The sequence below is a fragment of the Lithobates pipiens genome, unplaced genomic scaffold (assembly GCF_037356315.1).
Source record: "Lithobates pipiens isolate NorthernLeopardFrog02 unplaced genomic scaffold, aLitPip1_a1.2 Scaffold_27, whole genome shotgun sequence".
Taxonomy (NCBI): Eukaryota; Metazoa; Chordata; class Amphibia; order Anura; family Ranidae; genus Lithobates; species Lithobates pipiens.
In genome coordinates, this window is record NW_027507788.1 from 42,363,271 (window position 1) to 42,378,687 (window position 15,417).

The 15,417-nt window shown below is 41.7% G+C and overlaps 1 protein-coding gene across 1 annotated transcript in view; it reads left to right on the forward strand.

Moving 5' to 3' along the window:
- The window catches only part of KMT2A (lysine methyltransferase 2A), a 255,114-nt gene extending 242,316 nt beyond the window's left edge, over positions 1-12,798 (forward strand). Inside the window, 2 exon segments of the mRNA XM_077456885.1 lie at positions 6,197-6,326; positions 6,441-12,798. Coding sequence (XP_077313011.1) covers positions 6,197-6,326; positions 6,441-6,716 — 406 coding nt within the window. The 3' untranslated portion in view covers positions 6,717-12,798.
- Positions 12,799-15,417: the final 2,619 nt, after the last annotated feature.

Here is a 15,417-nt window from a genome sequence, read left to right on the forward strand (position 1 = left end):
AAATCCCATCCCTTTAGTAGGTTAACACTACTAAAACCACAGTTATCATTTAAAAAATGCAGGCTCCAGGGCTGTCATCTTAATCCTGCCCTGACTACCTAATGAGTCAATGACCTGAAACAGGCATACATATACAAGACTCCTTCTGGACTTTTCAGACTTCACTGAGTACTTCAGGTCAGTGACCTTCTTAGTAGAGAAGTAAGGATCATAAGGTCGCAGCTTTTGCTGATGACGTTCTACTCTCTTTAAAATCACCTCAAATTTCCCTACCGAGATTCCTTAAAGATATAGATTAGTTTGGTAAAATATCAAACCTTAAAATGAACTATCACATGCCCTTAACATTACCCTCCCTCCCCAGGAAGTAGCCCACTGCCAAGAGTCCTTCCCATTCCATTAGGAAAAGGATGCAATCACCTAACTTGGCATCCAAATTCCGGCTTGTTTATCAGACCTCTACCTCACAAACCATCACACTGCCCTCCTTAGGGCCCAAAAACACCTTAAGGACTGGGCGGGCCTTAGCGTATCATGGTTCGGACATTCAGTCCTGATTAAGATGATCATCCTACCACGTGTATTATATCTATTAAAATCAGTTCCAATATTCTTACCAACAGACTTCTTCTCTACCTACCGGAAGGCCTGCTCTGCCTTCCTGTGGAGGGATTCCCCTCCCCGCATCAAGTACTCCCGCCTCACATTGCCCAAATCTAGGGGTGGTATTGGACTTGCATAAACACAAGAATCGCAGACTGGAATATACATGTCTTTAAAAAGTCATGGGTATTCCTTGAAAAGGCCTTTTCGTCTGGATCCTTGCATATTCTTCCTTGGTTACCCCCCAGGAATTGGCCACAAACCCTCTCAACACACCCATTCATTAACCCTTCTCTTCTGGCATGTAGAAAGGCAACACCTGGCGGGACTTTTGCCCCTATTCAGGGTCCCCTAACTATGCTACGAGGGAATCCTGACTTCTCCCCAGGCGAATCCAATAACTTTTTACAACAGGAATGGCCCTTTGAGGATGTACTAGCCCTCCAGTTCTACTCAATGGTAAACCCATATCTTTTAATAAACTTGAGACGATCACTGAGATGGCTTCATTCCCCTTTTGGACCTATAGGCAGGTCTGACACTTCCTTGCAACCCATGCCCACCAAACGAACTGGACGAGACAGCTTACTCCCTTTGAGTCCCTCTGCCATCGCAAAACACTGCAAAGACACTTAATCTCCCTCCTGTACACCCTCCTTTCGGAATCCCCTACTCAGGCTCCAGCTCCCTCACAATTATTTTGGAACACAGATTTACAAACAACCCTGACAACAGAGGACTGGAATGCTATTCATGATTACGCACATAAGGGCCAATAAATGTTGGCATCCAAGAAAACTGTTCAAAAGTGGTCACCAGGTGATATAGGACACCTTCACGCCTCCACAAATTCTCCCCTAACATGCTCAATACATACCCCTAACATTCCCAATAAATGCTGGAGATGTGGGTCAGGGGTGAGACTGTGAGAACCTCCAGCCTTTTTGGAGGGAGGTCCATGACCTCATCACACATATTACCAAATTTACTCTTGATTACACCCCAGCCCATTTCCTTTTGCATCTAAAAAGGATTACTATAAATCCTTGGCTATGCATATGGTCAATGCAGCCAGACTTTGTATCCCCAAACATTGGGACCCCACTTGCGCTCCGACGATCAGGGAATAGTTTGCGAGAATTTCCAAAATAAAAGATATGGAGGAACTGATCCATATCTCGCAAGACAGAATACATAAATTCCCAATCATATGGGCGTGCTGGACTCATTTCACAACCACTGATAGATATCGTCAGTATCTCTCTCTGGGTTTACCTGAAAATTCTGCAATGAGTTGTAGGCTGTCTTGGGGGCGGTGGCAGGGTGTAGGTGCGGATCCATTCTTGATTCCCTAATAAATATCCCCTGTATACCTTACCCACCCCGTGCCCCCCTTTCCCCCCTTCTATCTCAATATTTGCTTCTCCCTCCCCCTCCCTATTGTATACTGTACTCCCCACCCCCCCCCCCCCCCCTTTTACTTTCTCTCCACTTTCCTTTCTTCTATATTTCTGCCTTTTCTTTTCCTTCCTATTCTCTGTCTATTCTATCATGGAGTTTTTTCCATCTTCCCACGTACACCAGTTGCATGTGTATGTACACTATGACGTAATTGGAGGTACCTCCCTTCTGATACCACGTATGCCTTAATAGGTTACACTATACCCCAGATCTTGACTGGGAACGAATCAATATTCCCTTTCCTTCCCTTGGGCATATTGGGGGGGGGGGAGGTGAAATGAGACCCTCCACCCCCCTACGCTAATTTTCAACCTCTCTCTTCATTCTTGTTCATTACGATTCAAGATGTTCTCTCATGTTGTATCTTCCAAATGGTACTAGTATATTGTTTGTGTCTTATATTGTCATGTGACAACTGTCTTGATCTGTATGTTTATGTTCTTGTACTGAATCAAATCTTTATGGCAAAAAAAAAGAGAGAGAGAAGTGTGGATCAGGATGACTGCCCCTGCATCTTTGAGAAACAGATCAGCAGAGGCAGCTCCCACATTTCTAGCCTAGTGAAATCATTTTACCACTCATTCTTAAAGTGAAACTGTGCCTAAACTATGCATGTTCAAGTATTTCCATATATGAGTGCTTTGACTGCTAAGTAAACAGTAAAAGCACTTTAAAACAAACCGTCATTTACCTCTGCAACTTTGTCATTACAAAGATATGATTTTTCTTTATCGTCTATTGAGGGACACAGGAAATCATGCTGTGGGGTTATACTGATACCTGTGTAAGGATTTGGACACTGGCAAACAGAAAAAAAATCTGTAGGACAGCTCAGGATAGCCTTCTCTGTTGAGAAAATTCTAATCGGTTTTTGCTAGCTTTTGATTTTTGCTTCTTATTCACTTTGACTTCAATCACTATTGCTTACTGCATCATTGCATGAGCTGGTCTCTATTAGGCAGCAACCTTTCCTCAGCTTAGCTTTGGAGTTCTGTACCCAGACTCCACTGGACTGGATGTTACTGGACTGGATGTTGCAGGGCTAGCCTGGAAATGGTCCTTGGGCCCTAGGCTTTGCTTGTGGCACTTTCCAGACCCGGTATTGGTAAAAATGTAGAGTGCTTTCCAGGTCCATGGCAATTGGCATAACTTCATTGCTTACATTGTATCTAAAGACTCGCACTACCTTTGTTATTTGTATGTTGGACAGCTTTTGTATTTCCTGCTACTGCCAGTTTCTCTGTAAAAGGGGTGAGCACTGAGGACTGGTTATCCGCTGGGTGGAATGTCGCATGCGTACATTCTGTGCTCTTTCCTGTCATTCAGCATAGAAAAAAACATTGACACCCTGCTGCTCCTGCTTTTTAGAAACACCCTGTTTCTTACTGCTCACCCACAGAAACACTGGTCACCCTAAGCTATTGGACTCTCGTCATCCACCAGCTCTCTTGGTTTGTAAGTGCCTGAGGTCTTGTCTTATACCTTGAGCCTTATATTGACCACAAAGTATCTAAATGCGCCCCTTCACCTTCCTGCAGGGTCATTCTCTGACCTTTAATGAGTCCGGGCCACCAAACACCGTGATCGTCTCTGACTCTCAACAGTCTATGATGAGATTTTTTTCAAGGCACCACAAACTCCTGCTGGGCCTCATACTTACAAGAGATCATTTCAGCTCTTATTGATGCAGTGCACACTATCTTGCAAATGAAGAATTAGCCTGCTGTCTCGAGACTTTAGTCCTAATACTCGCTACTACTGCAAAGACCTTCCCACTACAGCTGCTGTTCGATATATTCTTCTGTGCGGCTTGTTAGCACCTTGGACCTGAGATTGTGTTGGAACCATTCACTTTCAGAGAGAATTTGGTAAACTGTTATCTATACCCACTGTAGATCTGAAAATGACTTACAATAACAGGAAAACCACAGAAGCAGTAGATGGTGTGCTAACCTTTAAGGTTTCCACCGACCAGCGGTTGGAGTCTCTTCTTAAATCCCAGTATTCACTGGTAGGTTCTGCCCTCTGCCATGTGTTTTCTGTGATCTTAATCCTGTCAAACTGGCAAAATGGGTTTTCGTCTCCCCCAATAAGATCTCTCCTTCACTGGGGTAGCCCCCTTCCTAATAGAGTATGTGGAACAGATGTCTGGAGCCCTATGCTTCAGTTGTGATGGCTTGTTAAAAACATCGAAACTTGTCCTCTCCTTGGTCTAATGCTCATCCAGATGTGCAGAGCACTCTGGTTAAGATGCTTGGATGCAGATGCTATATTCAAGGAGTGTGTGACACACTTGGACATCGAGGGACACTTCTATTCAATCCTACTCATGATACCATCATTAAAGATGGCATAGAAGGCCAGAGCAAATACCTGCCCCAAAGGAATAAGTCCAAGTAAAGTCTCATGAGCGCCAGCCTTCTTGTCAGTCTGCATCTGAAGTGAGTACAATAAGGCTCACTATGTCTAATTCCCAGACAGTTAACAAGGCAGGAAGCAGGATATCCGCTAAGCCCTCAAAGAAACTTTCATCATGAAGGTGCAGTCACAATTTTAGCAGTTGGGAGATGGTTGCTAATTATTGAGGGTCCTTGGGTAGTTTGCCCTTGAGGCATTCAGATGTAAAGCGCTCACAGGCTAATCCCTTGTTTTTTATTATTAAGGCCTATTGCTGAAACATGTCAGCCGCGCTATTTTGTACACTCTGCTCAATGAAATAGTAATTTATTCAGACGAGTTGCCGACTCTCTACTCTACATTTTCAGAAGAAATATTTTTTCCATTATCTGCATGTGGTTGGGTGGGCTATGACCTTCTTTCAGAAAGATTGATTCTCTTTTTCATCCTGGATGGTTCCCTGTAAAGGCCCGAACACACAATCGGAAAATCAGATGGGAAAACTTGTACGATGATTTGTCTGACGATTTTCGGATCGTTAGTATGGTGCTTTCGACAGCTGATTTTGCTTTTTCGTCAGACAAAAGCTGGATGTGCAGACTATGAAATTTTTGTTGGACGTGAACGTCCAATTTTCATTTTATTAGTGTGGTTTTCATACGAAAAAAAATAGGAAGAGCAAGACTACGCATGCTCAGAAACAAAAGAATACATACAAAAGTATTCAACACCTTACATCACTGTATTGTAATGATGTATTCTGTCGTACGAACATTTTTGTATTGCAAGTAACCTCTTCACTTTCGACATTAGACTAGCATGCCACAAAAAAAACAAACGTTCAGTCATCCGAAAAAACTAAGCGTGTGTACGAGGCTTAAAGGGGCTGTAAACCCTTGTGTTTTTTTGCATTAAGGTGAAAAAACTTCTTACACTGACCGGCCCCCTAGCCCCCCATTTTACTCACCTGAGCCTTTCGTTCCCTCGGCGGAGACGCACTCTTCCTCTCTGCCTGGGGTTCTCGGCTCTTGATTCAATAGATTGATAGCAGCACAGCCATTGGCTCCCGCTGCTGTCAGTCAAATCCAATGACATGGGCGTCGGGGGGCCGAGTCTGGCATTCTGTGTCTATAGACGTAATTGCTGGACTCGGGAGCATGTCTGCAAGGTAAACCCCCCCCCCCCCCCCCCAGGGGGTTTATTAATGTGAGGAGGAGAAACCGCCGGGGGACCCCAGAAGACGATGATCGGGGCCATACTGTGCAAAACCAACAGGACAGTGGAGGTATGAGATGTTTTTCATTTTTTTTTTTTTTTTAAACAAGGGTTTACAAACCCTTTAAGGATGCGCAAACCTTCATATTACACCATCTCTAAGTGTCTCATACAGATCATTTTACAAGCTTCCAAGGATAAGGGTTAAACAGGTTTTCAAGGCTGCCACGCGATTTTGAGGTCTCATGATGCCAGCCAAGATCCTTCAGACAGCTCTTTGAGTTGCAGGCAGTTCCCAGTTCTTTGTTGTTTTTTGGGGTCTGTTAGTATTTGCTGTGTCACCCACCCCTCAGTTGGACTGCTTTTGGACACCCCAAAGGTGAAAAACTTCCTGTGTTCCCCAAAGGTCATGAATGAAAACAGAAACAACTGTGTTGCAGTTTAAATGCTTTGGTGTTATAACAACAACATCTCATCAGAGCTGCATGCTTCGTATGAAAAAAAATTGCTTTCTTCACAGATCTCCAATACACGGTCGGGGTCTTTTCTGCAAGAGGACAATTGATGCCGGGGAGATGGTAATAGAGTACTCAGGAAATGTTGTCCGTTCAACTTTGACTGACAAAAGAGAAAAGTATTATGACGGAAAGGTGAGAAGCCAAAAGCAGATTTCCTTTTTTTTTTTTTTTTTTTTGTTTATCAGTTTTATTAGTCAAATCACCACACATAGATCCTTGATACTTAACAATTCTCTTCCGTTGTAGGGAATCGGTTGCTACATGTTCCGTATAGATGACTCTGAGGTTGTTGATGCCACTATGCATGGCAATGCTGCTCGCTTCATCAACCACTCATGTGAGCCCAACTGTTACTCCCGTGTCATCCCCATCGATGGACAGAAACACATAGTTATATTTGCAGTGCGGAAAATATATCGTGGTGAGGAGCTCACATATGACTACAAGTTCCCTATTGAAGATGCTAGCAACAAACTAGCTTGCAACTGTGGAACCAAGAAGTGCCGCAAGTTTCTTAACTAGAGACCTTCCTACATGTACAAAAAAAAAAGGTGGAAATTGAGCACCCTCAAGATTTGCAGGACCATTTCTCAATGCCAAACACACCACCTTAGTCCTCCTTCATTGCTTCATTTCACTCCTAAGTGGTTAAGGATGCAAGACACTTTAGGTCTATCATCAGTAATAACAATACATTGCTGTATAATAGTGTCCATACGCAATACCTGGAGTTTCAGTAAGGACCGTCTTAGTAGTCCACTATACAGTGAAGATTTGTGTTTGTGTACTGCTTTGCTACCACCTAGCAGTAAATACCTTATGGTTAGTAGTTATTTGATCTTTTATTGCTAGTATCCAACATTGCATGGCACTGTTACAAAAAAAATACAAAACTGAAAAAGTTCTGATAGACTGCTGATGGGCCTTATATAAAAAGTATTGCAGAGGTAATGAGAGCTGCACTTCAGTGGACAAGTCTCTCATGTCTTTTCTCACCCATCTTGTCTTGAGATATTTACATCTGGTGAGTCTATGCAGTTTTAGCAGACAGGAGATCAAGGGACATCAACTGAGGTTTCCCTCTGCCTCCAGCAAGGGAGTTATTACCGCACAAACGCAGAGAAGCGACCACAGGCAATCTGCCATTTGGTTCAGGCAAATGGAGCGGGCAGTGGTGCTGGAAAGAGTTGCTCACCTTAACTGTTCAGGCACTATAATATTTTTGGGGCATTATCTAGCAGTGACTTTTATTATCTTCGCTTCCATATTTGTATACAATGAAACCGATAATGTTATGGTCCTAATAAGAAATATACTGAATGTTTTAATGTAGAAGCCAAACCACAGAATCAATGGAGGGATAACACTCCTTGAGTTACCATGTCATGACAAAGTTTGTGTGGCACTTGTCATTTCTTCTTCTTGTTTTTTTTTTGTTTTTTTACCTGCCATTTTAGGTTTTGTACAGAAGATGAAGACATTTGAATAGTATTAGTAATAAAGCAGGAATAGTGTGGGTCTCCTGTCTTGCAGGAAAAAATTATTTATTGTAAATTGTAAAACCATGCATTGAAGAAAAATATTGTACTCTTTTAAAAAGAGCTTTTATAGTTGCAAGAATGGGGGTGAGCTCAAGACACTAAGGGGCTGAAGAGCTCCCAATCACCACCACATTTCAAAGCATCCCCCAAATCTTTCATCATAGCTGATATTCTATCCCATTTTTATTTGCACCGAGTTGCCCTTTATATAGATTAGCAATCCTTCATCTCCCATGTTCTGTTTACATCTTTGTATTTAAGATTTTGTTTAACTAAATGTAAATATTCTCTATTTTTCTAATGGAAGCACTTAAATGATGGATATGGAAGCACTTAAAGCATGAGAATGATCAGAATTACGTGTATCAGGTTTTTTTGTTCATATTTTTTTTTTTTATTGCTTATTTTTTTTATCATAAACTGATGAACATGTAAACATCATAGTTCGCTTTGAGAATAGTCGACTGCTGTTTTCATTCTCTTTTTGTATATTTTCTTTGTCGATACGTTGAGGAAACTGCAGGGTGTGTCTATGCTGTAGAAATTATTTATTGTTTTAACGTATGTTTTATTTTCTCCAGATAACAATCTCAAGGATTCGGCTTCATCATGCTGAATTAAAATGACAGCATCGTTTCTTTAAAGAAAATAAGGAGAGGGGTTTACATTTATAAATTACTCTCAGGTAGAAGTTGTTATTTTAGATTACATAGATGTGACTACTTGGTTGATGGATACACGATTGATATTCTTTTAGACAACCAACCCTGTACGGAGTGTTACATTTGAGGCAGATCATTGCTAGAGCTCATATGTTCAGAACTCATTCTTGCTCTGGTAGAGACTCCTTGCATTATAGCGTATACTACCAGAGTCAAATAAAATAAGGATTTATGTTGGGTTGATGGTGTAGTTCTTAAAATGTCTTGGTTATGCAGTGCCCTTATTATTCAGCATTCCTAAAGTTAGAGCTATCACCTGCTAATGGCATGGCAATCATTGTGTTGTAAACTGTAGCCATTCTTTTCATTAGCTAATACTAACTTTACAGCCCTGACACTCATTTTTAGTGGACAGAAGTTTCTTCCACCTGCTGAATTACCAATCTATGTCTTCTAGTTGAGGGAAGGGTTTCTGTTTAATCATCGTTTTTTAGGTGGACAGAAAGTGGTCAAGTCATCTGCTGGTTTCTCCCACTATTTGTTGACCCCGGCTGGGGTGGTGTCACCCTATCCCCTCTCATGGTGAATTCTTAATGTAATCACTGGGTAGCCTGGCATGAGGCTGGAGTGGTGCAAAGGTGGGGTCACTGAAGCGTTAAAGCTCAAGTTTATCTGTTTGTATTTTGCCTTCTCTAGTTCATCCTTTTCCTCCCCTCATCAGCATACTAATGAAAATTTGAAATAAAGCCTTTCCCTTTCTATAACTTATTTTAGACCTGGTATTGTCATCAATGGGTTCTTGTGCTTCCCTAGACAAAGCAGGGAGATCATGGCTGATGGGAAGTCTCCAGCAGGATTCTATGCATGGCTTCATAAAAAACGAGGGTGGCTCTATCTGACTTGATGCACCTTCTAATTCACACTGTGAAAAAGCTTAGAGCTTGCAGTGAAATCAGAGTAAGCAATTTCAGGAGGGAGACTGAAGCTTAGATTTTTAAGAAATGCACACAGTTATCTCGTTAACAAAGTATGTTTGCATTTCATACTTGGCATCAGTAAGTAGAGAAAGCAACTGGCAGAATAGCCCCTGATTATACATATGTAAAGTACATGCTAAACCTTAAAGCAAACCTGTGGTGAGAAAAATAATTGGGAGTGCCTATGTTTTAAATGTTAGTGACCTGGCTGGTGGTGATCCCCTAGAAAGAAATTGAAAGTAAAGAAAGGTCATGGAAATGTCAGTTCCTATCTGCCATCAGCGTGATGGGTAGCCAGTGTCTCCAGAAGGAATTTAGCAAGGACTGCCTCTTGCAGTATCCATCAGCAACACTTGCTGAGGTGACTAAGCAATGCTAATTGGATAGCTATGGGAGTCAGGTGGAATGATGAAGAGAGACTTATCTCTGAACCAGCAATTTATTGCACATTACGATGGGACAATGGTATTTTCAGCTGTGAGATAAAAAAAGAAAAGAAAACGAAGGATGAAGCATATAAAATGTAGGATTTGCTTGGGCCCAGACTTCAGTTGGGCTTTGAGAGCCACTAAACCCAAAACAGCCATACCCAGTTATGAAGTACTTAAAACGTTTACATAAGCACAACCTATCAAACATTCTTTGTGTTTTCAGACTAAGTGCAATGATCTTTATTGGGCTTACCTATAAGGAAGTATGGTATGGGCACAAGCACATATAAAATAATGGGAGAAAATGGCACATACATTTGTGAAGAACACTCCCTTATTTAAGGTAATTTCACACAACTCCAAGCCCTTAAAAAAAAAAAAAAACCTCCCACACACAGCTACTGTGTGCTGGTAATACAATTGAGCCCCACTCTGCTCTGAAATTGCAAATTCAGGGGTGAAGGGTGGTAACCGTAAAAGGTGCCACCAAACCACACTATGCTAATGACTTGCCACTGTTGGCCATTTATACTGAGGTTTTTACTACAGTCATGCAAGACTTTGTGGTCCAAATTGCCCAGTTATTTGCTGACTCTGACCACAAAGGCCATAAGCAGGTTTCCATACCACCTGATGCAGATTCTCCTACCTGATTTACCCCACTGCCCTGGAGGCTTCCAAGCTCTCAGCAAAAAAATTCACTGCTAATACTCCCAAATTCGGAGACCGTTTCTGTTCTTATTGCTGAGGTGCACATTGCTCTGAAACTATAGGGATTGGACACTTTCTTCTACCAGTGCGGTTTGCAGTATTGGGTCCTTTAAAAACTCCTAAGTCCACAAAAACACTCCGAGTGCTCCTGCTTCTACAATTGGAAATGCCTGGACTAGCGTCTTGCTTCACCAAGTGCTTAATTTCTTTGTATCCATTTAGACAGAAATTTGTCCCACCTTAAAGCGGTATTAAACCAAAAATGTACCATGGAAATTGTCATGGACTTGCAGCGATGAGCTCTAAGTGTGTGTATATATATATATATAATACACACACACACACTTGTGAATGTTACTGACTTATTAAATTACTTGCGTTTTAGGTTTAGTGGCTTTTAAAAAGTTTACAACATGTGTAGTTGTACACCTATTCAACATGGGTAACACTGCTAACAGTTTGTTATTGGTCTTAGTATATTTTTAAAACAGCACTGAATATGCATTAAGTACATACAGTCTTAGGTCCCATTCACCCGATGTTGCAACGTCCGGCATTTCACATATCCACACTTTGTGTGCTACACACATAGAAAAGTCTATTCATTTCAATAGATTTCCCTACATGCGAGAAATGTGGCAAAGAAGCTCATGCATTTTTTTTTGAGCTTCATGCATTTAACAGCATGTTTGCTGCTGTTTTTTTCTTGTGCAGAAACATGCGTCTGCTTGCTGCGTTGGTACACACAACACTTAGGCTGCATTCACACTACAGTAGTATAATAGGGAAAGTATCTGTAATGATGGGTATATTTCTCAGTACTATACTGTAAACTAGCTGAGAGTTTTTAGCTGTGGCAGTGACCTTGTGGAGAGGTCACCCTTCCTTTTTTTTTTTTTGTAACAGCCCAAAGCTGTTAACTTGTCATAAGTCACGATACTCTTGACAACTCATGACAAACTGTTCAGTAGTGGCATCTCGTGAGTAGAAGCCCACATAACTGCATCATCTGCTGCGGTTAGCACCTTGTAATCAGAGGTAGGTTGGTATCATCCATGGCGTTGAGTGCCATCAAATGGGAAGGCCAAAATGGATTTTATTGCTGGCTGAGATGTCCTCTCCGCAAGGCTAAGTAAGAGTTTGGTGTACTTTTAACACACTAAAACCCACTGAAATGTTTTTTTTTTTTTTTTTTCCACTTTAATGAACGTAGATTTTTTTTTTTGTTTAACTTCCACAATGCATTCCACAATTGTACATCTTGAGACAGCTTCTTGTAAAAGCATTGCCTGTAAAGTTACTCCTCTTTCTTTGTTCACTAAGGCAATAGCAGTATAGCCACAGAAGAGCCAGGGAACATAGGACAATTGTACCATCTAGCTGTTATAGACATTGCTGCCAGCCGTGTTGCCCTCAGAGGTAAAATAACATGTAGGTCTCCTGGTGTGTGCTCTTTTTCTTTTTCCTTTAAATGAACTAATCATGAGCGAAGTTCAGTTTACAGCTCGGTAGGCTTTTCTGCTGGATGCAATCTTCCTGTAAGGGTGTGGAAGGCGTTTGCATACAATGTCTTAAGTCATTGTAATACACTTGCTCTGAAATCATTGTAACATTTGAAAAAAACAATAGTAAATAAGCATCTGTATATAGCTTTTAGTTGAGCAGACATTCATAATAAGGAGGAGCATTTATTATACAAGGTAGCAGCCCTCTAGTCCTGATACTGCAGACTGTCTGTGTCCCCCCCCCCCCCCCAAGAAGTTGTGCCAGCGGATATAGCAGCAACGTAGGTGTTGAATGGAACTATGTGAAGCTGGGTATACACAGAAAGTTAAATATTTGTTTTTAATGGGGGGGTTTTATGGCTGGGTTTCCGTTGAAACAGCAGGTTGAACAAAAAAAAAATTAAAAATCAAAACTCCCATGTCCACCCAAGCCATGTGAATGTGGGAATCTCCCCACCACGCAATTGTATTCTGACAGCAGAGCCACCCTACCGGAATACTGCCAGTGGCTGCTTGTTCTGATCAGGCACTGCTTTTTCCAGTAGGACCGTTTGTTAGAAGCTTGATCTAACGACTAGCTTCTGTCGTTACACACATAAAAAAATTGGCCGGTTAAGTTCAACAGCAAACTTTCGTCCTCTCCAGTCTTCTCAATGCGAGGGTATATTCACATTTGAGTGTTTTGTGGAAAGCTTGTAAACTCACTTAAATCCAAATTCAAGGCTTACATTTAAAAAAGAAAAATTGTGATTTATTAAAATATACATTTTATATTTTGGAGTTCCATGCATATAAAAAAAAAGTTAAATGCATGTGCAGTGCGTTTATTAACCACTTTTTTTTATAATGAGGCAATTAAAAAAAAAAATTCCCACACAATAAAATCTGCTTTTTTTTTTCTAGAAAATTACTTAGAGGAGCTCCACCCAAAAGAGTAAACTCTGTTGTTTGACTCCTCCATTACCACATTTGGCACCTTTCGGGGGGGGGGGGGGGGGGCAGTGGGTACCCGCTCCCACTTCTGGCTGAGTTTGTTGCGGCAAACTCAGCTGGAAGTTTGGCCCTCCTCCTCCTTTCACCACCGCCAGGCTCTTCACACAGCGTAGAGCAATAGGGATCCAGCTGTGAAGCCACAAGGCTTCACTTCCTGTTTCCATGTAGCCAAGATGGCGGCGGCAACACCAGACAGCCGATTGAAAAATCGGCTCGAGTGAGGACACTGCTTTTGTAGCTGCTGAGCTCCTCTTTGAAAACCCCCAAACAATTATATATTTTCTCAAAGCAGAATCCCTTAAGAATAATGTCCTGTACATTCCGACCACAAAATCCATCGGATTTTTTCTGACAGATTTTGTCCAAAACTTGTGTTGCATACACACGGTCGGACAAAGTTGTCGGAAAATCCAATCGTTCGGGACGTGGTGTGGTTCGTTGCGTATGACGGAGCTACGTAGAGGCTAGTAGCCAATAGCTTTGGTCTCCTATTTTGATCTGAGCATGCATGGCACTTTGTCTGTTGGAATTCTCTACAAACGATTGGAAAAAGTCTGATCAGATTTTTTGGGGGGAAAATTTTAGATCATGCGCTCCTCCTGATACCCAGCATCCTGAATGAACTTTCTGCTCAGAGTGAGGAAGTACACCGCGTTCTGAAATCGGGTAGTATCTGTATATCTCCTGCTGGGTTGGCCATAAATGGATAATTATAGTGAACATAAAACTCTGGACAATGTCCCCATCTCATGAAATTTACTCTGTCCCGATGACCACCATTACCAAGACTAAAAATGAGGGAGAAATCTAAATTTTGAGTTGCCACCGAAACAGGAAAAGTGAGGAAATATTCCAATGGGGACATTTGTTGTTGCCAACTGGCTCAGAGGAGATTTCCTTCGTGGTGGAAAGGTTTCCTTTCACTTTCTGTGGTTTCTGAAAGATAGGATAGGAAGTGAAGGAAATCTCCCTTAAGCCCGATACACACTATCAGTTTTTCTGCTGAGTTTTTCCTTCAGATTTACTAAAACCATATAAATATGAGGTCAAACCTTAGGAGTTTCAATTTGCATGCAATCAGGCAGGCCCTTGCACTACATGGTTTTGGTAAATCTGAAGGAAAAACTGATAGTGTGTATGGGGCATTATAGAACACAGATGGGAGAAAGAAAAAAAAAAACTTACCAAGGTTTTCATTAATGTTTAGCTACCCAAATACTTAAACTCTTCCCCCCTCTATTCAAAGCTTAAAGCAGACCTCCATATTTTATGTCATTTTGAAATAGTTCATTTGGACCAAGCTGGTCCAAACTTTTTCCTTCAGTAAGTGCTGCAGTGTCTCAAAGCATTGCATGTACTGTATGTAGCTTAGGTTCATACAGTTCATGCACAGTGATGAGGTCCGGCCGTGAGACAGACTTCTGTGAATGAACACAAAGCTTCCTCTGGCTGAGGCGGAGAGGCAGGCCGCGGGAGGTATAGGACTATAAATGTTATTGTGATGGATCAGAACACAATAAGTTGGTGAAGTAAGATTAGAAAGGTAAGGGAAACCAGCAGTAAAGGCTTGCGCTTTCAAACTGGCCCAGCATCGGAGGAAGGAGGAGGGGGGCCAAACTTCCAAGCAACAGCACCACTGCGCTGTTTCCCGGAAGTGGGGAAGGGTACCTGTCCAAAAAAAGGTCCCTTTTCCCCCCTCCCCTCTGAAAGGTGCCAAATATGGCACCAGGCGGAGCATATAAGTGAAGATTCCACTTTTGGGTGGAACTCCACTTATTGACATTCTAGCTAGTAGAAATTCTGTGCAGAGGAAGTAATTAGATACGAGTCTGTTATCCTTTTTTTGCATCTCCTCATTTGGCCACTAAGGTAACAATGGCTGTTGGGTGTAAGTATTACATTTTGAGATTTTCCAAGGATTAAAATATAAAATCATTACAATTGTTTTAGGCCTAACAAATCGAATTATGGTACCTAACCAGGCACAACCGCACAGCCCGGGGGCACAGACAGTCATATAGCAATGGGCCACTGACAGAGCCAAGGAATGGCTGTACAGAAACATGCAGGTATTCTTTAACCAGACTCCCCCCCACCCCCCTTTTTTTGTATCTTTGGTAGATTACAGTGAATCTGCTTGATAGACATGCTGTCTGTAACATTTCAGAACTAAACCTTGCACCTTGTTTGCAAACATATTTAGGTGGCCATTTGGCCACATACCACACCGTAGTACAGTGTTACTTTGGCTGCAGTTTCTTTGCATGCTACATAGATTGCTGCAGTTTTCTTTTCTCTGCTTCATAGAATAGGCTTTGTACATCAATTGCATTTAAATCTTTTAGGATTTCCCTAATATAAGAGGAGTAACAAATAAAGCGGCATATGATGTACATTCCGGGC